The sequence below is a fragment of the Chelonoidis abingdonii genome, chromosome 1 (assembly GCF_003597395.2).
Source record: "Chelonoidis abingdonii isolate Lonesome George chromosome 1, CheloAbing_2.0, whole genome shotgun sequence".
Classification (NCBI taxonomy): domain Eukaryota; kingdom Metazoa; phylum Chordata; order Testudines; family Testudinidae; genus Chelonoidis; species Chelonoidis abingdonii.
Window position 1 is genome coordinate 145,782,752 of NC_133769.1, and position 25,747 is coordinate 145,808,498.

At 48.1% G+C, this 25,747-nt stretch overlaps 1 protein-coding gene across 1 annotated transcript in view; it reads left to right on the plus strand.

The window, feature by feature from the left end:
* The window catches only part of LOC116820780 (antigen WC1.1-like), a 309,052-nt gene that overhangs the window by 65,059 nt on the left and 218,246 nt on the right, over positions 1–25,747 (plus strand). The window contains 4 exon segments of the mRNA XM_075062239.1: positions 1,288–1,380; positions 2,358–2,441; positions 3,104–3,193; positions 3,608–3,767. Of these exon segments, the coding sequence (XP_074918340.1) occupies positions 1,288–1,380; positions 2,358–2,441; positions 3,104–3,193; positions 3,608–3,767 (427 nt within the window).

The following is a 25,747-nucleotide window of genomic DNA, read 5'->3' on the forward strand; positions in this document are numbered from 1 at the left end:
CCATCATTTTATATGTATAGTTGTGCTTATGCTTTCCAATGTGCATTACTTTGCATTTATCAACACTGAATTTCATCTGCCATTGTGTTGCCCAGTCATCCAGTTTTGTGAGACTCCATTGTATTTTTTGCAGTCTGCTTTGGACTTAACTATCTCGAGTAGTTTTGTATCATTTGCAAATTTTGCCACCTCACTGTTCACCCCTTGTTCCAGAGCATTTATTAATATGTTAATCAGCACTGGTCCCTGTACAGATCCCTGGGAGTCACCACTATTTGCCTCTCTCCATTCTGAAAACTGACAATTTATTTCTTCCTAACCAGTTACTGATCCATGAGTGGATCTTCCCCCTTATTCCATGACAGCCTTTGGTGAGGGATCTTGTCAAAGGCTTTCTGAAAATCTAAGTACACTATATCCACTGGATCCCCCTTGTCCACATGCTTGTTGACCCCCTCAGAGAATACTAGTAGATTGTTAAGGTATGATTTTTCTTTACAAAACTGTTTACTCTTCCTCAACAAATCGTGTTCATCTATATATCTGATAATTCTGTTTTTACTGTATTTTAATCTAACTTGCCTGGTTCTGTAAATTAGGATTCTGGCCTGTAATTGTTGGGATCACTTCTTGAGCCTTTTTAAAAATTGGCATCACTTTAGCTATCCTTCAGCCATGTGGTACAGAAACTGATCTAACTGATAGGTTACATATCACAGTTAGTACTTCTGCAATTTCATATTTGAGTTCCTTCAGACTCTTGGGTGAATATTATCTGGTTCTGGTGAGTTATTACTATTTACTTCATCAATGTATTCCAAAATTTTCTCTAATGACACCTCAGTCTAAGACAATGCCTCAGATTTGTCACCTAAAAAGATATATAGATAGTACTTTCCATTTTTAAAGCACTGCACAAATATTAGCTAATTATTCCCCACACAGTCTCTAGGCAGTACATGTACAAGTTCTGTTTTGCTCATAGGTGTAGCACCAGGATAGGAGAGGAACGATTTTGCATGGTACTCGGAGTAATATGATAAATTTATGTAGGGACCATTAAGGCTGAATGTTAAGATAAACTTAATGACAGTGAAATAGCCAGTAGAACAAACATGACAGAGACATGGTCACCGTCAATGCTGAAATTTTAACTGGAAAGAGCAGTGGGAATGTTTTTTACGGACCAGTCCTGCACTGGGCCCAGGGGGAGGGGCTGGATGATCTCATAGGGTTTCCCATCCCTAGCTTCTCTGATCTTGTGGAAATCCTCCACTTTGTTTTTAGGCTCCAGAAGATCCTTGGACCCTTTCTCTGAGGCCGTGTACGAGGAGATTGATTATAACCTGATGAGAAAGAAGCAGATGTTTGATCGCTCAGGTCTGTGTGTGTCATTCCTAACAGGGAGAAAATCTCTACTGCACTCTGCATTCTAAAGCTCTGACCTAGAGCTAAAGCGCTGCAGCCTTCAAGCCTGTGAGTCCTGGATGGCTGCAGATGCTGGGTCTGTGAAGAGATCAGCCAGTTACTGGGCTGAAATGAATGAGTTTCCTCCCTAGCAGACTCTGCATTCTGAGTCGGTCCGATCTGTACATTCTGCAGCCTTAGGGGGTAATTAGTTATGGGTCAGGAAAATGGCTGTTCACGTCCTTTTGACTCAATGTCAATCAGCTGGGAAGATGCTGCTGTCTGTTTAGCACATTGTGGGGCACTCTGGGCATGGTCAGTGCATCTCCCTGAGGTTGAGATGCATTGTCCTCTCTACTAATGATGGGGGTTGGTCACAGACTCTGATCCTGGGAGGGGGTGGCCTAATCTGGCAACAAGGCAGGGGAGGGGGAGTGTCTTGCATAACAAAATAGGAGTTATGTCCGTGGCTGAGGAGGTCTGGACCAGCAGCCTCAGCCATAATTTTCTGCTGGATCAGGCCATGAAGTAGCAACATTCCGGAGGAGAAGATAAACATTCCTCTCTAAACAGATTCTTACACCCTGAGTGTGACTCAAAATACACTCTGCAATTAATGAACAGGATTCAAATGAAACCCACAGGAGGGGATCCCATGGTTAAAGGCTCACTCAGTCCATGCCTCGCCTCATGAGGTCAGTATAAGCTGTTCCCAGCATCTTCCGAGTCTGATTTTATCCATTCCAAAGCCACATTTACTACAAAAAATGGATATTTATCTTGGAAAATCTGCGTCAGCCTCTCACCACTCAGTTGCTGTGAATTCAGCATCTTCTCTTGAAGGAATCATATACTGAGACCATATATCTTGCTCCAGGACCTGGATACATTTCCCATCAGCCAGTTTCACTGCTCTCATTGTGATAACATCCCATTTACCATCTCTCCAGTCTCCTATTCAGATGACTCAGTGACGAAGCTGCAGTATTACACTGGAGACAGCGAGAGGGAAAATGATCCTGGATCAGAACAAGGTAACGGAGATGAGGGTGGGTACAGAGACACATAAATGATTTCTGTCCAACTCTTGATGGAAATGTGAACAAATCGTGACCCTTTCTGTGTGTGGTTGATGGTGCTCTCCCCCAGGGGAGGAGCTGCAGGGAACTGGGCAGAGAAATATTCACATGGTATGAAAGAATGTGACTTCCACAGTTGACACGTGTCACTATACAACCCCTGATCTGTGCCCCATGATCTTAGCCCCCAGTCTCCTCGGCATATAGGCCAATTCACGATCCAGCCCATATAAAGTCAGGACTCTGTGTCTTTATAGAGTTCAGTTGAATTCACAGTGGTCAGGTCTGGTGTGGCAGCTACTGTCTCCCAAGGGGTCCAGGGTTAGCTCAATACCAGCATAGATCTTGATCTCATTGAACGACATAATAAAGTTGCTATTGGATGCTGTGGGGCAGGGCTGGGCTGTAGTTATTTTTGAGGAAATGAAGGTGGCACAATTATTGTTTCACAGAATGTCCATGACTCTCCCTTTTCCTCTGGGTCACCCTGTGACTTCCCCTACAGACTCTGATGAATAGCCCAAACTCCAAGACAACAGGCTTTTAATGGGGAACTAAAACCTGCTGGGGAAATGGGTGTGTTCAGGGGAAGATGAGTATGGTGTTTGCTGTTCCAGGGGGAGATTACCTGGGGAGCTCTCATTTGGATTACGACAACATGGAGGAGCCTGCCTTGAACGATGTCCCCCAGACTCCAGACAGTCGAGGTGAACAGTGAATCCCCCTCCAGAAACCACATTACCCATTGGCTACTGCTGTTCCACCCCTTCATTCCCTAGTCTGCCCTTTGATCCTGAGCTCAGGGCTGGGCAGAATTAACCCAGACTAGCCTGGCTGGAGCCAGGGAGATGCATTCCACAATTCACAGCTCCCCTCATGCCCTTGAGGAGCCATGTCTGTCTTAGTTTTATGTTTCCTGTTTGCTTCCCCGCCAATAGCCTCCTTTGATTTTCACTGTGCAGTCTGGCAGGATAATATCAAACAGCTAAACTGGATTGTATGTGGCATTCATAAGAAATACTACACATAATTTCCTCGTTTGCCACACCTACCATGTAGCTTATTTCTCTATTCAGTGGAAAGCCTCTTCTCATTTCCATTAATTCACATCTTTATTTCAGAGGTTCCTGCGCTGCCTGGAGATGACCCAGGGGATGGTTATGATGATGCCAGAGAAATTTCTGACTCTGAAGATGACCCTGGTTCTGGACTAAGTTCCCAGGAAGTCACTGTGGCCCATAGGGGAAGTGTCAGGAACTGGGAGTCACAGACAGGCAAGTGGTGTGTGGACAGCTCACTTGGAAGAGCCTTTACTGGCCACTAGAGGTCACTGTCACTGCACTGAAATACAGTTATTGGTAAACTCCCAGCTGTATCCCCACCCTGACCTCTACTAGACAGAGTTAAATCAGGGCTGCCCAGGAGGGCGTGGGGGGCGGCACAAGTGGGGCAATTTTCCCCAGGCCCCAAGCCCTGCAGGGGCCCCCCCAAAAACATAGTATTCTATAGTATTGCAACTTTTTTTTCATGGAAGGGGATCCCGAATTTGCTTTGCCCTGGGCCCCCTGAATCCTCTGGGCAGCCCTGAATTAAATGGACTTAAATCAAGAAATAAAGAAGATTTCCTATTAAGGTCCATGATCCTACAAATACTAGGTCCCATCTGTCACTTTACTCACATGAATAGTCTTGCTGACTTCAATGGAATTGTCCAAATCATCTAAGTTACAAGAGTCCATTGGCAGGATCGGGGCCAAAGTGCCTGTCCCCAAACAAGTGCCCTGGGCGGTAATGGGAAGAGCAGATCCCTGGAGTGTGGTTAGTTAGTGGCCTGGCATCAGGTTTGAAATCACTCTCTTCAATATGTAAATGTCCCTGTTAGCATAGGATCAGAGCTGAGCTGCCACTTTGCACCTCAGGGGAAACTGGGTTGGGATGGAATCTGCATTTCTTCGTTCTTGATGGGAATAATGTGCGAACGAGCATTGTGTGGGTAGGTGAGATCTGTGATGTCCAGGCAAGGCCCATGGGTTAGGGTCCCCACCCTGCTCCAGCCACCAGGTCTCTGCTGACGTGTGGTCCCTTAGGGACTATATCAGCTGTCAGGAGTTACAGCAGCTCCCAGTGGCCTATCAGGGAGTCATCACCAGCTCACTGCCACCCCCACACTTCTCCTACACCAGGGAGGTCTCAGCACAGACAGAATCTCCTCCCACATGTTTTCTTTGAAGAACAGAGAGATATAATAGATTAAATTTGTCAGAGACCCACTCAGGAAAACTGTGGGCGGGGGCTGATTCACAGTCCATACTGTATGTTGCCCATCCATTATGTGAGTTCACATGGGTACAGAATGGATACATTGACTGTAATGTGACCTCCTTGCTATTTTCAGGCTCGAGTCTGCACACGCCTAAGAAGTGAGGAGCCTCTGGGGCTGAAGGAAGGAAAGTCATGTGTAATGGTCGAAGAACGGAAAAGAAAAGACTGGATCCTCATCTCCTCATGACACCCGGGTTACTTGAGATGCGTGGATCATGCGGCAGCCTCTGGACATCAATAATAAGAATGTCTGGGTAGATCAAATATCCTGTGAGGATGTAAAGCTGTATGGTTACGATCTCTTCCCCAATGCTCATAGGGCCATGCGGGGTACTGGAGACATCCTGTCTGGGAAACTACCCAATAGCTTTTTATTTCACTTTGTTTAAATGCAAGAAATAAGTGTGACTGGGATAGGGGCTGTGAATTTCCGCTCTAAAGTTTCCCATTGTTTGCAGACAGTCTGGAACTTCCTGCTTTTTAGTTTCCTAAACATCTTCCTTCATTGTGAATTTTTGCTTTTTCTATTAACCCTTTGAAAATCTGTTCAGGCGTGATGTTTCTCTCAATGAGGTGTGTTGGGTAACTGATGTGCGCAACGCAGGAAGAGAGATGGAGACTGATGTGACGGTTTGGTCACAGAGACTCCCTTGAACTGCACTTGATCTGCTGAATACCTCTGAGCCCATTTTCCCTGCCACTTGGGGCTCCAGAACCCTGCCTTGTTGATCCAGACATGCTAGACTGCTACAACACAGACCCAGGTCTGGTCCACGCCCCTAAAACTGCAGCCTTTCACCCAAAACTTCTCATTAGGTCTCCTATCTCCAGCACCCAGACACCCAGCTCCCAGTGGGATCTAAACCCCAAATAAATCCCTTTTACTCTGCATAAAACTTATACGGGGTAAACTCATAAATTGTTCGCCCTCTATATCACTGATAGAGAGAGAATGCACAGCTGTTTGCTCCCCAGGTATTAATCACTTACTCTGGGTTCAATAATAAACAAAAGTGATTTCATTAAGAATAAAATGTAGGATATAAGAGGTTTCAAGTAATAACAGACAGAACAAAGTAAGTTACCAAGCAAAATAAAGCAAAAACACACAAGTCTAAGCCTAATACATTAAGAAACTAGTTACAAGTAAAATCTCACCCTCAGAGTTGTTCTAATGAGCTTCTTTCACAGACTAGACTCCTTCCTAGTCTGGGCCCAATCCTTTCCCCTGGTACAGTCCTTGTTAGTGCCAGCAGACATCTCAGGTGGAAAGCAGGGGTGTTCTCATGACTGGCAGCCCCCTCTGTTCTGTTCCACCCCCTTTTATAGATTTGGCACAGGGCAGTAATATTTTGTCTCTCTGGGTCTACACCCCTCATTCTATATAGAAAAGCACCAGGTTTAAGATGGATTCCAGTATCAGGTGACATGTTCACATATCCTGTGAGACCCCAGCCTCTATTCTTCCTGGGCTGGTTCATAGGAACACAGGAAGACTTGCAGGTAGATGAACCATTTACAACCAATTGTCCTAATGAATGGGAACCATCAAGATTCTAGACCACACTTTGCACAGATACAAGAAGACTATGCTGGGAAAATTAAAGGATTTTCTGTGTGTACTTCAAGAGGGGAGGCTAAACTTTGGAACCTATAGTTATCTATTTATTTTGCATGTATAATTGCATGTGTGTTTGAAATCTTTATTATCTATGTAGAAAACTATTTAAAAACAATACTATATATATATCCCATAGCTTATCGCAGTTAGAGAATAGAAGGATGTTGCAAAAGTAAGGTAAATCATGAAGGACTGCATGGTACTGGGAAACTGTATGGATCCTTTGTGTTCATTTCTCTTTTTGGGAGTTTTTGTTAATGAGCAACTTTACTGATATTTAATGATGTTTTATGTATGCAGGTGCCTGTCTGCTCCGATAGCTCGCAAGCTAGAGTAACTGTATAAATGTTGAGTAAAGTTGTAAGTAGAACAGGGAGAGTTACAATAGAAATGCTTAAACAAGAAAAATTAAAGCTGCTCATTAGTGTTAATGATCAGATAGATAGATAGAGTAACTGTATAAACATTGAGTAACAGGGGCAGTTACTATGGAAATGCTTTCTAAAATGTATTCCTCAATAAATAAGTTTATTATCAAACTGAAGGTATTCAATAATTTTACTAAATAATTAAAAAAATGTATATAGAGAAAAAAATAAACATAAAAATCAAAAGTACGTAAATGATGCCATCATTTAGTTGGTGTTGGTCCTGCTGTTGTATGACTCTAAGTACTCTTGTAGCTAAAGGTTAATTTGTTTAACAAGATGTATGTCTGCATTTCTAGTGGGACAATGTCAATCCACAGCTGAACCTTTCCTCATCCTCACACTGTCCACAACACACCCCGTTCATTTTTTTCATTGAATATAATTTTTATCATCATTTCACAACACTTTTTCAACCAACACATCTCCCTAATACAGTACCCTTAAGAATAAATGGTTGTTCCTATAACACTGAAAATAAAAAATGAATGTTGCAACATATACCTAACTACAGTTGTTAGTCTTTCACTCTGTAGTAACAAACTACCTCTTATCCTTCTCGACAGGAATCCTTGTCCTAAAACTGGTTCTAAGATGTTCTAAAGCAAGACAAAGATTGCAGAAATTCCATTACGCTGAAAGAAACCAATGATGAAGAATTGGCAGGGTGGCTAGATGAACAGCAACAATGATTCCAGTCTTGCTGTATTTCCCCAACCTTGTTTGTGGATCGACCTGGTTCAAAGACACTTTGGAATCAGACGCTAATGTATCTGTGGTCTCTGCGCAAACAGCTAAACCTTCACACCATCACAGCTTACAGCCCATCGAGTCAGACAAGCATCAGGGCCAACTGGAAGCGTAAGAGTGACATCACAAGCCAGCTACTTGTAGCCAAAGCCCAGGCTGCAACTAATGCCTTGGAATTCATGATGGAGATAAGAATATTTTTTTTTGCTGCCAACAAAAATCGTATTTGGTGTACATTAGTTAATCATTAAAGGGTTGTCTCCGAGTCTTTTGGATTGGCTGAACACATAGACACGCTTATAGGGAAGACGATCACGTATTAGGCTCTCATTGCCTCTCCAGTAGGAGTCCTTAAATTACAAAGACTAGATCGGGGTAGGCAAACCTATGGCACGGTGCCGAAGGGGACGCGAGCTGATTTTCAGTTGGCACTCACGCTGCTCAGGTCCTGGCTACCTGTCCGGGGGACTCTGCATTTTAATTTAATTTTAAATGAAGCTTCTTAAACATTTTAAAAGCCTTATTTATTTTACATACAACAATAGTTTAGTTATATATTATAGACTTCTAGAAAGAGACCTTCTAAAAATGTTAAAATGTATTATTGGCCTGCAAAACCTTAACTTGGAGTGAATAAATGAAGATTCGGCACACCACTTCTGAAAGGTTGCCGATCCCTGCACTAGATGGAGACTAGAGGGGTTAAAAATGGAAGAGGTGCATTATCACTATGTCTAATGCTTAGAACTGTAGCTATAGCTGATACCTCCAGCTGACCACCCTAAACTTTAGGTAATTGGCCAACTGAAGCCAGTTCTGGAACTGCATTTTGCAGTTGGTTTCTGTCTCTAGAGTGGCACAAAACCAACCCCCTGAGCCCAATACCTGTGAGCATTGGGCATGTGTAGGCTCTGAAATCATTTCTAGCTCATTTTCTGAAAAAGCCTACATTTCAAATGAAGTCGGTTCCCTTGGACCTAGAAAGTGCTCTAGTCTATAGCTGCACTATGGTCTGAGCCTGATTCCCTTTAAAATCAATGGCAGACTAGCACTTTTAGCCCTTTATTTCTACACCAAATTTGCTCAACTGTTTCAAAGACTCCTGTCCCGACTGAGATTAAGTCCCTCACGAGTTGACATTAGCAGAATAGGCTGTTGTTAAAGAATTCAATATAGAAAGTACCTGCAAGAATGTAATAAACCGTTTTTTTTTTCTACTAGGAAGGGGGAACTCAAAAAAGCAGATGAATTTTACATAAATGAATTAAAGTCAGGAATGAGAATGAGCCTAGGAAACTTTGTTCCAGACAGTAATGATTTCAAAAGCTCTATATGCCTGGATAGAGAGGCTAATATTACAAGCATCGGCTTAACCATAACTAGATTAAAATGGTTCTATAGCTATGAATACATATACATGGACAGATGTTACAGATCAAACTCAGACTCCACTACGTAGGTGTCTAAGTGAAACCCAGACTGTAAACCCAGTAAACTAAGCACTTTGGTACTGTATGAAGTATAATTAGAGTCCATGGTCCTCTAGAAAGACTTATTGCATGACAGAGAGAGTTTTTCCTGGGAACCAGCAGAGGGTGCGGTTTCCTCCTCAAGACCCCTTCATTGAGGCTTTTGAAAAAGCTCTAGTGAAGTATTTTATTTTCAAAAGCGCTATGAATAATGGACTAAAAATACCACAAAATAACCAGCCAGGGGAGCAGGTCCAGGGAGCCTGCTGCGCTCTGCCCGGGGGAGCGTGGTCGCGGGCAGGAGCACAGCAAGCCCGTGGTCCCGGTCCCCTGGCCGGAACGTGGGGCCACACCATGGAAAAGACTTTACAGTGGTGAACCATTGTAATTCTGTCCGAAGTAACCCAAGAGATATTCTGACCAGACTTGGGCAAAGTGGAGGACCCGGATGACGTCACCACCTCCACTGGCTCTGCCTGCATCCCAAACACCATCTGAGATGTGAAGCCTTGTCATCATTCTCCACCCCCACCTCCTGTGTTTCTTTTTCCTTCCCTGTCTTACTCCTTCTCTCCTTCTGCTCTCTGTTCAATAAGAGTCTGACTTAGCCGGCCAAGACGGCACACTTTGTAACACTGATGTGAGCCTGTGACCAAAGAGGCAGAGCAAAGCAATGCTCTAATCAGTCTGGTGGTGGTACTCATTTGTCAGGCTCGGGGTGGCTGATCAGGCCATGTACCTCACCTGTGTGTTTCCAGCAGTGAGATTGCAAGTGAGAGTCAACCCCAGACACAAGTTGCATTTCCCATCTGCACTGTCATTTCTCTTCCCTCTTGTGTGTGTTTGTCGTGTCTTTTAGGAAATGGGACTGGACTTTGACAACAAGAGGAACAACCCCAGTTCTAGCCTATCTCAACTAACTATTTCTCACATGGTATCAAATATCAGGGGGTAGCCATGTTAGTCTGGAGCCACAAAAACAACAAGGAGTCTGGTGGCACCTTAAAGGCTAACAGATTTATTTGCGCATAAGCTTTCATGGGTAAAAAAACACTTCTTCAGATGCACCCACCTAAAGACTGTCAGAAGAGCCTTTTTTCCTTCTCAGGATTCCCTACAGCTAACAGGAAAGGGGGGAAAGGAAGGGCATCTCTGGCACAGAGAGTGGGGCCCCTTCTGCCATGATGTCCCTTACACAACAGGAGGGAGCATTAATTCTTCTGTCCCCATCATCCCTCTGTCCCTGCTCCCAGGGGCAAGAGGAGTCACACTCTCTCCTACTCTTCCTGTTGCAGGGACCTCCAAGCACCAATTGGAGGAGAAGAAGGACCTGGTCCTGGAGAAAGCTGTTTTCAGCACCATCCTGAAGTATCTCCAGGTTGAAGAAAAGGTACAAACATACTCAGCTGAGCTGAATTTGAGTCCCTCCTTCCCCATGCACCATCCCGACTCCTGTAAGAGGAGCTTGTCTTGGAGGATCCAGAACCCCATAATGAGGGTTCTTGTCCCATATGATCTAGGATGCCCACTGTGGAGTGTTTTGCCTATCTTGGTCTCGGGGTGTTTCTCCCATGTTTAACAGCACCTTCCCCAACAAACCCTGTCCTAATCCTTGACCCTGGCAGTGCAGGAACAGACTGTGGTTTGGGAAGAAAGATTTTCCTGCCCCACCCCCACTGCATGGAGCCCTTGAGCTGGTGTGGGTGGCGTGGGGAGGTTCCTGACTACTAGGCTTTCTCCTTGGCAGCCTCACTCCTCATACAGGCAGGAAAAGGCTGAGCAGATCTGTTTCCTACATTCCCCCTACCACCTGCTTTGCCACACATAAGGGTGGCCAGATGACCTGGCGGCTACGCTGCTCCAAAGGGGCTCTGGGGAGAGACGATCTTGATGAGTGAGTCACGGTGTCTGGCACTTGGGGAGGGAGCAAGACATAGGAGGAAGAGGAGGAGGGGCCACCCTCCCCTGGGACTCTGCGGGGAAGATGTGTGGGATTTCAAGGGGCAGAGAGTGTGGGATTCCTGGGACACAGGATTGGAAATTTTACGTACTATTTGTGAGATTAGTGGGGGAGTCATGGGGCTGGAGGGCAGGTTGTTGTGGGGTCAGATGGGACCAGGGAGCCAGGAATGGCTGGGGAGCCAGGAAGTAGGAGTGGTGTGGTCCAGTGGGGCATGAGGGGGGGATTGGGAGAGTTTCCCAACTGAGGGGCAGGAGGGATCCGAAAGGGGTGATTGTTCCCAGGAGGGTGTGGGGTGGGGGATGGGATCCTGTTGGCTGTGACTGCACCATGGTGCAGTCTTGTCTCTGGGAAGCACCCGTGTGGCCTAACTCTCACAGCTCCTTTGTCATCTTTGGGTGTCACAGGGGCTGACTGAGGAGCTGCCCCTGGACTAGAGGCCGGCTCCACCCTCTGTAGATCCCTGAGCCCCATGTGCAGTCTCAAGTACTGGATCCTCCCAACTCGCTCCTCTGGCCCCAGTGCTGCTCAGGCCCAAAGCCAGGAGTCCCAAACCCTCTCACTCCCATGTCACCTCCACATTGTGGCTGTTCCCCCCCTCCGTTCGCTCACTCCTGGCTGGGCTGGTGAGTTCACTGCAGAAAAACTGTGATGGCCTTAGAGAGCAAATCACTTTAAGGATCAGAGATAGGAGGGGCAGCAGTGTCCAGTGGTGAGAGCTCTATTCCAGCCCTGCCACTGACTGGCTCTGTGACCTTGTCCGGGTTACTCGGCTCTGGTGCAGGGGGGTAGCTATGGGTGAGCCAAGTGGGCTGTGGCTGACCCACTTAGCATCCAGGCCCACCCCACATCCTCAGCTCTGCTCCAGCCCAGCCTTAGCCCTGCCCAGACCTGAAGGACAGCACACGCTGGGTGCACACACCCTCATGGCCCAACCTGAGGGATGAGGACAGCAGTGGCACAGCAGTGGAGTGCCTGATGATCGTGCTGCGCATGTGCACATGTATTCATGGTGGAGAAGAAGGAGGGTGATTGACTAGCTGGACCGTCAGTGGCAACAATCATAAAAACTATAGGCCTGCTGCCTCGGGGAGCCTGGCCCGGTGTGGGCGGTGCGATGGGGACCGGTGCCAGGAGTCATGCATGCTGTACAAAGGCGTCTCTTTCCAGAGCTGGGTGCACACGCAAGGGTCTGGGGGGGCCCTCACCAGAACATCCATTGCTCTCTGGAAGGCTGGTTGGACTGAAGGGGGTGGCAGAGGCAGGGTCCCCAATCCCTCCTGTTCCCCATCATTGCCAGCATACCCAAATTTGGGGCCCACCCAAATGTCCCATGCTAGCTACGCCACAGCTCTGAGTACCTCAATTTCCCCATCTCTGAAGTGGAGATTATCCTGACCGACTGTTACAAGGGGTTTGGATCCCTGGACCCTCTGCTCCTGCATCCCGAACCCCTGGGCCTGTTGCCTTGCAGTTTCACATCCCTACCTCACACTGGAAAGTCTACGACAGGCTCCTCTGTCTTGTCAGCAAACTGGAGACTGACCTGGAATATGCCCCGCTGCCAGCTGCCTTCACAGTGTGTTCACCGTGGCCACAGGGAAGGAAATACACCCATGTCCAGGCAGATCGTCAGCCTACTTCTCAGTCCCAGGAGCAGGAGCTGTAATGGAAGGCTAGACTGTACTATACCAGTCAGCCACTAAATGGTGCTGTATGTCACATACTTTATTTAAGCCAAGCTCAGCCATACCTGGCATCGCACTAAAGGATGTTATGATGTTCACATCTGTGAGTCTCTCTTGGGGAAGGAAGCTCTGTAGCCAGTCCATATCTGGTACAGGAGCCTGACCTGATAGTAGCGGCCCTGCAACCTGCCATGTACAAAGTGTTAGAGCCCTGCATGGATACAAATTTATATCCATGAATGCAGATATCTGCAAATATAAATCGGTATCCACAGAACCACAGGGTTCTCCCGGGAACTGCAGCGGTGAAAGAAGCAGACTTTGGGGCCGCGGCTTTGGTGCTGGACTCTGTCCTGAATCCCAGCTACTGTCCATAACACCTTGGCTGTCCCATGCCCTGTTGAGTACCAGGCCTTCTGCAGAGAACCAGACAGCAAGCACTGACCTGCCAGCTGTCAGCAGAATTCACTACATGACCTCTGCCAGTGGCAAGATCTGAATGGGGTGGCCAGGATGTGTGTCCCAAAGGGGAAAGGGCCCAGCAGCCCCTTCCATCAAGCCTTAATGTGGGGGAAAGGGATCAAAGAAACATCCCTTGGCAGAGATGGGGGAAGAGATGACCGACCCTTAGGGCCCTCGCTCTGATCTGGGAACCTCAGCATAAAAGCCATGCCAGGCCCCCATGATGCTGCCCCTGGGGCGGGACTGAGCACTGGTCCTGAAGGAAGCTGGGGATTTTGAACAAGCACCCCCCATCTCTACGGGAACTCTAAGGGCCCCCCACTGAGCTCTGTGCCTTCACCCATCCCACATGGGTTTGAGGGGCAGACTCTCTTGAAGGGCAGAGAGAATTGAGGTGCTTTATCTTAATCTCTTCCTGCAGAGCCCATCTCACGAGCTCCCCACAGCCATCTCCCCAGGGACTGAAGAGAGAGGTTCCTTGCTGTAACAATGCAGCCTCTTGGGGGGACGCTACTGAGAGTATCAATTCAGGAAAAATTGCTTAGATCAGGGCAGTTACAGCCCAATGCTGGGTTTCCTTTACTACGAAGGCACAGTAAACCAGCCAAACAGAGAGGACTTCGGTTTTACCTCACTGGCTAACCACAAGTCACACAAGCAATTCCCTTAGACACTCCAGTTTCCCAGAATCACGTCCAGAAGCCACTCATTATGAAAACCAATACCCCAGTAAAAGAAAAAACGTTCTCCCAATCTCAAAGGACCAAGCCGCAGACCCAGGCCAATATACAAATTAGATCTTACCCACAAATCACACTGTTGCCAATCCTTTAGAATCTAAAATCTAAAAGTTTATTCATAAAAGAAAGAAATGTAGATGAGAGCTAAAACTTGTTAAATGGAATCAATTAATACATTAAGGGCAAAGTTCTTGGTTCAGGCTTCTGGCAGTGATGGAATAAACTGCAGGTTCTAATCAAGTCTCTGGAGAACATCCATAGCTTGGATGGGTCATTCAGTCCTTTGTTCAGAGCTTCAGTTTGTAGCAAAGTCCGTCCAGAGGTATGAGGCAAGATTGAAGACAAAATGGAGATTCTGCTGCTGCCTTTTATAGTCCTTTTGACAAGTAGCTTATGCTTGCTTTGTTCCAACCACAAGCCACCCAGCACATGGCATTGAAAAAACGTAGAATTCTATCCATAGGCTTGTCCCTGCATGTCTTGCTGAGTCAAAAGATGTATCTGTGGGTCAGTTGTATAGCTGATGGTTATTAATGGGCCATGAAGCAGGCTAGGCAGTGCTGATGGCAAATTGTCTGGGGTGTCACCCAGAAGCATAGCACAAGTTTGAAATACAGACAGGATAGAGCTAAGACTTATAACTTTAAATACAAAAGTGATACGTGCATACAGATAGCATAATCATAACCTTTTCATAGACACCTCACATGACAACTCTAGTACAATATTTGCTGCAAATATGTAACAGTAGTTGCAATAATATCTATACGGTCACAGTTTATGTCAATAATGTCACACTTGTCCAGGAGAGACTGGGTGCTGAAGGTAAAATGCTGATGCATGCAGAGGACACCATCCAGCAAGACAGAGAGGAGAGCTACCAGGAGTATAAGACACTGGTGCCCCAGAGGGGTAAGGAACCAGCCAGGCAATGGGACCCCTATAGGAATGATGGCTCTTGGTAGGTGTGTTAGCACCATATGTTCCCTGTAGTGATCTGGCTCTTGTCTCTCTGGCTGACATCCGAGTGTCTGAGAGTGGTTAGAACACCCCATATAATTCCTGACCAGATCCTTTCTGGATTCCTACTAGAAGTTACCTAGAATCCCTTCCCTTAGGTGCCAGATGGGTGAGGGGATGAGGTGATCCTGGGAACCTGAGCTCTCCCACAACTGGGGACTACAGCAACAGGTTCTCTGGAGAGCTGTGCTGTGAGAGCTTCCCCTCACCACTAACTCTCCTAGCCCTTCATGGAGGCAGTGATCCCTGGTGGAGCCGTGGGATCCAGGAGGGATGATATGGAAGATCATCTGCTGCCTCTCCTGGTGAGAGATGTTTGTCAAGTGCCATCAATTGGTGGGTGAGCTGATGTGAAGGTGAATTGTGCCCCCTGCAGGCATCAAGATCCCCCCTTGACATCTGTTTGGCTCAGTGAAGGGAATGGACACACACTGAGAGTAGCTGTGATATTAGTGTGGGGGTGTCTCTCAGAATGTGAGTAATGCACAGGCTCTGGCAGAGCTCAGAGCCCAGGCCATGCAGTGCAGTTAGCTGGGGTCCTGGGCAGGGATGTGTCTTACAGCAGTTCCTAAGGCCTTGTGCATACAGCAACCCTGAACAGAGCTTGTAACCAGTTAGTGATAGCACTGGTTGGCTGTAAACATGAGATTCTCTCCCTGGGTCTCGGAGTACCGGAGTAGTAGAGAGAAAAGCAGCTCCAAGGTTCAGACAAGCTTAGTACTTTGGTCACACAGATTAGCTGAGCGTAGGTGGCGTTTAGGGCTCCCTTGTCTAAGCTCATTCCGGAGCCAGAGGCATGTGTATACCAACTCTCCTCAGGCATGCTAGCTGTCCTGCTGTGTGCTCTCCTTCATGAGTGTGCTTTGGGGGTTCAGGTGTGCACAGTGTGGTGATGGTGGTGGAGGGTGGGGTTGACACAACAACACACAGATGTAGTCAATAGTGTAGATGTAGTCTTAGGCTGAGAAGCCAGACTTCCTGAGACACACTCCCATATGGAAGCCCAGCAGTCAGGACCGGCACTAGGATTTTGAGCACCCTAGGCAGACGGCAATTTCGCCACCCCCCGCGCTGGTCCCGGCTCCGGTGGAGCTGCCGCAGTGGTGCCTGCGGGCGGTCCACCGGAGCCGCCCGAGCAGCCGATCATCCGCAGGCACCACTACGGCAGCTCCACGGGAGCTGCCTGCCACCCCCTCCGGCGTTAGAGCGCCTCCGCAGCAGCCGGCAGCCCGGGGTTTCCCTGGGCCAGGGGACCCCTTGGGCTGCCCGGCTGTGGCGGTGGCTCACTGACCCCAGGGGCGGGGGGCGCGCTGGGCTGCCCGAATACGGCTGCGGCGCCCTGACCCGGGGGACACCTTGGACTGCCGGCTGCAGGCAGCTGCTGCCGCCGGCAGCTCAGCCCCTCCAGCAGCAGCGGTTGCAACCATTTAAAAATTTTGGGGGGGGCACCACTTTTTGGCGCCCCCAAATCTTGGCGCCCTAGGCAACTGCCTAGTTCGCCTAAATGGTTGCACCGGCCCTGCCAGCAGTGGCTCATGGCTATCAACAGGCTGCTCTCTAGGAGACAACTTGACTTTCTGAGGAGCAACACAGTCTTCCTTTACAGAATCAGAGTTTCATTACAGAATCAAATGGTGGAAGATTCAGGATGTCTTATTCTAGAGCTATTTTAGGTTTATTCATTACGTTAACTCTGTTGCTTAACATGTATTTGGGACACAGGTGTAAAAAATATCTGGTGGAACTAATCATGCTGTTTTCTTCCATCCCACAGTTATTTGCTCTCCTTATGTGTGCTACCCCTCCCCCTACTCTGTTTCTGCCGGTCTGTTTAGACAATATTGTAGCCAATCCGATAATAAACTAACTACCGATTTGTTAACTAAGGAAAAGTAATTAGAGTTATTAACAATGTTAAAGCAGATAAACATACACACACAAATGAGATATAGTCTTAGCTTCTAAAAGATTATAGTAGCTGCTATAATATGCAAACTTAATATATCCTTTAGGGCTACCCAAGCAAAGTATCTGGGAATCTTTGCTTATGTTTAGGAATCTTTGCCCCTCAGAGTCCAAACAGCATAAAGATAAATTTCCTTTATACATTGAGTCATTTTTCTTCCCTTCTCCCAGTATTCAAACTGTGATGGGACAAGCGTCTGGGCAGGTCCATTTTTCATGGGTGCGGAGAAAACAATCAGCAAATTCTTTTGTCTACTGATGCTCCACAATTACTTGTCTGGTATTTGTAGTCCTTTTTGTTCGGCAGGAGATGACGCCTTGTGATGGGGTGGACTAGGACCTGAGGCCCCCTGATGGAGCACTTGTGGCCCTGCAAAACCCCAGTCCAGAATAGGGTAGTAGAGTGTCCTTCTGGCTGCCTAGAGCGGCTGCGTGGGAAGCAACCAATCAAGGTCAAACAGGCTAGTATAAGAAGAGCTGCAGGGCCAGAATAAGTTCAGTTCCTTGCTAGAACTGGAGGATGGTGAGTGGCTGGTTGAGGGAGCTTCAGGACCTCAGATGGGGTAATGCTGCCAGAAATGGGAGAACAAGATGAAGCCCTGAGTTGGTTGCTAAGACTCCATCAGGATGGGACAGGACTGCAGGGAAGTGGCCCAGGGAATTAGAGCAGCAGTGCAACTTAGATAAATGAACACAGTGGACATCTGCCATCTACAGGGTCCTTGGACTGAGATGCAGAGTAGTGGATGGGAGCAGGTCCCTCCCCTCCCCCATTAGTGACTGAAGGAAATAGCCTGGACATTGGGCACCCCGGAGGAAGAACTTTACTGCAGCAACCCAGCTGAGGGCTGCGGCCAGAAAGGCCCTAAGAGAGCAAAGACTTTGTCTCCTTGGAGGGAGCCCTGGGGCACTGCTCTGTCCCGGAGCAGGGACAACTTGAGGGAGGTGTTACAGAGGGCACTGAGAGAGACTCCTGTTGACTTGTACCCCAGAAGGAGTTTTGCTTTACTTTTATCTCACAGACAGACTGTTTGTGACTCGGCCGGAGGGCTGAGTCACTGAAGACACACCACAACCAGAGAGAGAGAGAGTGCAGGCACACGCACTTGGGCAAGCGGGCACTTGCAGGAGGTGAGTGTGCCCCATTGCACACCTCTCATGGTAAATTAGTACTTAACACTTGTTAATGCTTCTCTTCTGATTGTGGGGTTTCCAGCTTTTAGCAATCATTTTCATAGTTACAGAGCAAACACATAAATATTACCTTCTTCTTCAAGGAGTGTCCCTATGGGTGCTCCACTGTTGTTGTGCTTGCTTCCCTGTGCTGCTGATTGGAGAATTGTGATAACAATGTCTGTTAAGCCAACACATGCACTTTCTCTCCTCATGCCCTGCCCCAAGGGTAGTCAGGAGGCAGGGGCTAATTCTCCTCAGTTGCTTTTCAACTGCCCCTGGCTAGAGACAGTCTATTAGCAGTGCATTAGCAATGATTATCAGGTCCTTTTCATTTTTTGTAGCGAAAAGCTTAATTATTAGTGGTAGTTAGTGAAGTGTCTTTATTTTTTTCCCTTATGTTCAAATAAAAATTATTCAAAAAGAGTTTACTTTTTTTTCTTCCTGCCCTTCTCACTGGGGGTCCTTCCCGCACTGGAGCATGCCCAGTTCTCCTGGCTTCAAGAAGTGCCTTTCATTCAATGAGGCAATCCCCATCACAGACACGCACTCATGGTTCATTCATTGCCTCAGGGAAGGACAAGTCCTGCAAAAGTGTGCTCCCTGCCTGCAGCTTAGACTTTGGTCTCGCAAGAACAGAGAGCTGATGCAGAAGATTACATTCATAAAGGCAGCGCTCAGTCCTTCACCAGACCCACACCAAGAGTCTGCAGGCAGACATGAGTTTTTTCCACAGCCCTCAATATCCAAGGGCTATGGGGTGAAGAAACCAGCTGCTGACCACTTTCATAAGTCAAAAAGAGAGCAGGAAGTCCCAACAGTGAGCCACGAGATAGTTGCAAATGATCCCTGGGATACTTGGCTCAAGAAAAACTACTGTGGGAGGTATCATTGATGCGCCCGCAGACCCAATGGGAACAGGCACCGAGTCAGTGACACCTAAGAGGAAGGACAAGAGCAAACAAGCAAAAATTCTAACATACTACCAGTACATGATGCTCCATCAGTTCTGACACCTCACTCAGTACCTGAACAGCCTGTGCAGACAAGGTCTCCATCCCCTTTGGCACCACCAGTGGCACCAAGCCGGTCAGCACTGCTGTTATTCTGACATTTGAGGGACATCTCTGTAATGGTCGTTCTGGACTCTCCTCTCCTTGATACTAGGACCTCCATACCAAACCTCTGTCCAGCATGGAAGTTTTTTCTGCTCTCTTGCCGCGCTCCCCAGCTCTCTGTGATTGTCAACTGGAGGATGGACTATCTCAGTACTCCTCCTAAGTCTCCTACAGTGCCCAATGCCAGCAGGAACCCCAGGCATATCCTCAGATTGCCCCACGGCCATCATCCTGGTACAGCCATTCACTGGCATCACCACCGTGTTCCATGCCACCATCACACCAGTGGCCAAATGGGACCCCTGGGCTGCATACTGCTCCTCTGCCTTTCAGGTTTCTAATCCCACCTGGGAGCCCCCGAGACACTTCCTTGACCACAGTGTCCAGGGCCTTGGAACTCCCAGAAGAAATTGCGGAGGAGGGTGAGGGCCATTTTGGAGGTTAGGCAACCCTCAAAACTATATCCTCTTCCTTCCCAGATGAGGCTGTCATGCCTTCCTCACCATTCCTGGTAGATGATTTTCACTTGTTCCAAGATCTTGTGAAGAGACTCTCTCCAAATACTGCTGGAGGAAGTCAAGGACACTCACCACAAGCTCCTGGACATCTTCCACTCATCTTCTTTCTCAAAAATTGCCCTCCCTAACAGTGAGGCTATTCTTGACCTCACAAGAATCATATGGCAGACCCCAGCATTGTCGCAATGACTTCCAAGCAAGTAGACTCAAAATACTATGGGCCGGTGAGAGAAACATAGTTGCTCTTCTCCCACCCTCCACCCATCTCCATCCTGGTGGACCCTGTCAATGCTCATGGCCGTCAACATCACATGAGGTCCACTCCATATAATAGGTACTGGAAGCATCTGGGCCTCTTTGCGAGGAAGGCGTATGCTTCAGTTTTGAATCACAAACTACCAAGCCCTCCAAGCAAAATATGATTACATAAAGTACTTGAATCTGAACAATCTGAACAGTCTCTAAGGTGCCACATGTACTCATCTTCTTTTTGCAGATACAGACTAACACGGCTGCTACTCTGAAACAATGTTACTGAGCAGCTGCCTGAATCGCATCATAACCAATTTAAAGCCATCATTCAAGAGGGTCAGCTAGTAGCAAAGACAACTCTACAGTCTTCCCTTGATGCGGTCGATACTGCAGCCAGATGCATGTCCACAGCAGCGGTGATGCGGTGTGCCTTTTGGTTCCATTTGTCAGGTTTCCTGAAGAAGGTGCAGGCAACCGTTGAAGATTTTCCTATTGAGGCTATTAAGGTTTTCACAGAGATGCCTCCCTTCACACTTTGAAGGATTTTCAGGCCACTCTCTGTTCGCTGGACATCTACATGCTGGGATGAAAGAGAAAGTTTAGTCCGCAGCCCCAGCATAAGCCACACATCTCCCAATAAGTGAATTATAAATACTACAAGCTACACAAGAAGAAAACTAAATTCTCAAGACGTAAACAGTCTGCCTAGCAATCTTCCTCATCCCAGTCATCCACCTACAAACACCAATTTTGACATCTTGGTTGAGATGCTGGAGAACCACTCCCTACAACAGCTACAACTGACCATCACTACCCACCCATTTGGCCACCGTCTCACAGTGTTTCGCAATACCTGAGAATGCCTAACCTCATACCGATGGTTCCTAGAGATTGTTTGTTTGCTTGCTTGCCTTGGGTACTCTATCCATTTGATCCCCCACACACAACACCCTTCCCCATCCCTCTTCAGCGACCCTTCTTACAAGAGTGTACTATGACAAGAGGTAAACTGTCTCCTCCAGCTAGGAGCCATAGAGCTGGTACCTCAACATCTGCAAGGAAAAGGTTTCTACTCTCAGTATTTCCTAATACCCAAGAGAAAAGGCAGGGCTGGAGACCCACCAGTTTCCAACTATATACAGGTTTTTTGCAACAGCTTGGCCTACAACAGGCCTGGCCAGCAACAGACTAAGAGACTCCCACCTCAGTCTCCACCTCCACTTCGCCCCTCTTCTGCTCTCACTTCCTCCCAGCCTTTTAGATCCTGCTAACGAGGTTGGCAGTTGCGGTCAGTTACCAGCCAAGCATCAGGCTATCTATCCAGGCTCAATCCAATCCCCTTGATTGGGGCTGCAGTGTCAGGATCTGATTAAGGCCTCTCTAGCAGCACCCTGCCACATACCTCCCGCATTAAGCCACTGCCAGGGGGAGCATGGTCCGGCCCCTTCTCCCCCTGCCTGGGAGGCTGCTCCAGGAAGCAGACTGCCGCCCAATGGATGGTGCCTGAGGTCCTCCACATAGGGTTAGTCCATCCCCCAGCCACAAAAGGCGCTCTGGGTTGGGGGGCGGTCTGCCCCACAGGTCTACTGCTAACCACAGGTCTTCACACCATCACGGCATTGTGATTGCTCTCCCTGCTGTCTCCTTTTTGGCTAGCAGGTGAAATAGGTTGGTCTGTACCTCACCCCAGCCACCCAGAGCCACATGTGCAGTTACTTGGCAGAGTGGGGTTTGGCTCTCCCTGCCTGGAGGGCTCCACCTCCAGGCATTCCTTGGGGCCATCCTGCATCTCGTCCTCAGGCCCCTTCCCCTCAGGTTCTATAATGGGACACTCCTTCAATCCCTCGCCCTCTACTTCTCTTCCATCTTCACTCTAGCTCTGTTGTCTAGGGTCTTTCTCTCCTGTCCTCTGCGGACCTGGGTCCTCCCTCTCTCTGGGGCCACTGAGCATAGGGGTCTCCTCTTCTTTCTTGCTAGGGTGCCCCCTCCCGTGGCCTCCTTTCCCCTTTGGGTCATGTCCCCAATCTTTCCCCAGTACCATGGGGTATGGCAACCCCTCTATCACCCCCACCAGTTGTCAGGCAAACCAGCCACCAATATCCAGGGGCATCTGGGTCACAGGGCAGGGCCTCAAATCCCCATGGATACACTCAAGCATCATTCTCATCCTGGGGATAAACCACAAGGTCTTCACCAGCTCTCGCTGGATAACGGAGCAAGTGAAGGCCATGTCCACTAAGTTCCTCTGGGGCTTCCTCCCCACCTGCACAGGGATGGTGTCCAGTCCTTGCTCCTGCTTCCTCCCTCCACCATTTGCACAACCACAAAACTTGGCTAGCCAACACTCCACTTTCGGGCAATCTCTGCATTTGTACCCCAGTCACCCACATCGCAGCCTCTACTGTATTTGGCTGGTTTAGTACATTTGCCTTCATCATGTTGTAATCTTTGGCCTGTTCATCACTTAAGGCCATGTAGGCAGCCTGCACCTCGCAGGCCAGGTAGCCTTGTCCCATCCGGTGCCCGTGGCCACTCACTCAAACATACACAGGAAGGCATCAGGATCATAGCCATGGCCCCTCTTACAGAGTTCCAATCCTGGTGCACTGCTGCCATCATCCCTAGGGGACTCACCCATCAGTGCAGGAGCTGCTGCTATATACTGGCCTGTTCCCTGATGAAGTCCTGGAGAGTCTTCTGTTGTTTGGCCTGTCAGGCAAGTAAGGCCTGCCGCTCTGCCTGGTGGGCCTGCTGGAAGACCTGCACGGTTTTCTACAGGTCCTCTTGCTCTTTGGTGGTGGCTTTGGATCCTTGGCAAGCCCCCCACCCCACCGCCTCGTGCAACGGGGCACACGTTGTGCCTCTCCAGTTCGGCCCTCCTCTCCCTCTTCTCAGGGTACGTCTACACTACGAAATTAGGTCAAATTAATAGAAGTCATTTTTTTAGAAATCATTTTTATACAGTCGATTGTGTATGTCCCCACACAAAATGCTCTAAGTGCATTAAGTCAGCGGACTGTGTCCACAGTACTGAGGCTAGCATCGACTTCTGGAGCGTTGCACTGTGGGTAGCTGTGAGTAGCTATCCTACAGTTCCTGCAGTCTCCTCTGCCCATTGGCATTCTGGGTTGAGATCCCAATGCTTGATGAAGCAAAAACAGTGTCGTGAGTGGTTCTGGGTAAATGTCCTCAGGCCCCTCTCTCCCTCTCTCCTTCCCTCCATGAAAGCAATGGCAGACAATCATTTCACGCCTTTTTTCCTGGATTACCTGTGCAGATGCCATACCACAGCAAGCATGGAGCCTGCACAGCTGACCATCACCGTAAGTCTCCTGGGTGCTGGCAGACGTGGGACTGCATTGCTACACAACAGCATCTCATTGCCTTTTGGCAGCAGATGGTGCATTATGACTGGTAGCCATTCTCATCGTACTCCTGGGTGCTCTTTTACCCGACCTCAGTGAGGTGAGTCAGGGAGTGACTCAGCCAGGTCATTCCCATCTTATTCCGAGCACACAGGAGATGATAATGGCTAGTATTCCTACTGCACCGTCTTCTGGTGAGTTACCAGGAGATGATGATGGCTAGCAGTCATAATGCAGCATCTTCTGAAGCATTCAGGAGATGACAATGGCTAGCACTCAAACTGCACCGACTGCTGCCACCCTAAAGATGTAAAAAACAGATGGGGTGGATCAAAACAAGAAATAGACCCAGTTTGTTTTGCATTCATTTGCTTCCTCCATCCCTCCTGGAATAAAACGGCCTGCAAAACCCAGGGTTTTGAGTTCAATCCTTGAGGGGGCCATTCTGTGTGACAGTTGTTTGTGTTTTTCCTTGATGCAAAGCCACCCCCCACTTTGTTGATTTTAATTCTCTGTAAGCCATGTCATCAGTCACCCTCCCTCTGTCAAAGCAATGGCAGACAATTGTTTCGTGTCTTTTTCCAGCACAGATGCCATAGCACTGAGATCATGGAGTCCACTCAGATCACCTCGGCAATTATGAGCACTGTAAACACCATGTGCATTATCCTGCAGTATATGCAGAACCAGAACCTGCCAAACCAAAACCAGGTGAGGAGGTGTCATAAATAGATAGGTAAGGTAAGGGTTAAGCTTCTTTTACCTGGAAAGGGTAACCAAACACCTGACCAGAGGACCAATCAGAGAACTGGATTGTTTAAAGTCAGGGGCGGGAATTTGTATACTCAGATAAAAGTTTCTTTTTTTAAACTTTGTGGAGTTTCTTTTCCTAGGGAGGCAAAGGGAGGGAAAAGCCAGCTGTGGGTATTTTCCTACTGTCTTCCAGGAAGGCAGGCTACGGGGAAAGAGACAAAGAATCATCTCTGTTCTCTTGTGTTGAAGTTTTTTTCTAGTTACTGCTCCGATTATCAGGGAGGGGGTTTCCCTTGTGTGCTGGCGGGCGGGATTAGCTGATGATTAGCTTAATGCATAGCTCGGGGACGCTAGATTGCCTCTCCGGTTGCATTCAAAGGTAAGTCTAGTCTCGCACGTCTAACCCAGAAAGGGGAGAGAAGCTGAGAGGAGAGAGACAGGGCTCTGGGTCTTGGGGGGTTCCCCAAAGGAAGGGTTGGGGACCACCAGATGAGAGGAAAGGCGGGGATCAGGCCCAATCAATCTTCCTGATCTGGTGGCAGCGAGATATCAAGCTTGGTAAAGATGAGCTTGGGGGAGTTCAACCGTAAAGCCTCACCAGAACTTTTGGACGCAAAAGTCCAGGTTGGGGACAGGACCAGATTGTGGACGCTAAAGTCCAGGTCTCGGGACTGGAGCGGCTAAGTTAACCCACAGGAGGCAAGAAATGGCAGCGCAGTGATGAGAGTGATGAGACATGGACACAAGAGTTCAACACAAAGTCATGGGCCCCGGCAATGGAACATCATGGTGTATAGTGGTAGCAGGTTTATGGAAACTCGAATGCTGATTCTGTTGCCCAGGAAACAAGCAAGACTGGTGGGACCACATAGTTGTCACAGGTCTGGGACGTATACCATGCATAAGAGGCAACTTTCACATGCATAGGGCACTTCATGGAACTTTGTGACTTGCTTTCCCCTGCCCTGAACACCGATGCCAAATTTGAGAGCAGCCCTCACAGATTCACAAGCGATGATGATAGCCCTGCGGAAACTTGCAACACCAGAAAGCTACCGGATCATCAGGCATCATTTAGAGTGGGTAAATCTCTGTGGGGGCGCTGTGATCCAAGCAGCCAACGCAATCAAAGAGCTGCTGATATCAATTATGACTCTGGGAAATGTCAACAGACAGGCCGCATTAGTGGAATGGCTTTGCTGAAATAGGATTCCCTAACTGTGGGGGGGCGATAGATGGAACCCATATCCCTATCTTGGCACCGGAGCACCAGGGCACCCAGTAGGTAAACCGCAAGGGGAACTTTTCAATGGTGCTACAAAGACTGGTGGATCACAAGGGATGTTTCATCAACATCAATGTGGGATGGCCGGGAAAGGTACATGATGCTCACATCTTCAGGAACTCTAGTCTTTTTTAAAAGCTGCAGGAAGGACTTTCTTCCCAGACCAGCAAATAACCGTTGGGGATGTTGAAATGCCTATAATTATCCTTGGGGACCCAGCCTACCCCTTAATGTCACGGCTCATGAAGCCATACACAGGCAGCCTGGACAGTAGACAGGAACAGTTCGACTATAGGCTGAGCAAGTGCAGAATGGTGGTAGAATGTGCATTTGAACATTTAAAAGTGTGCTGGCGCAGTTTACTGACTTGGA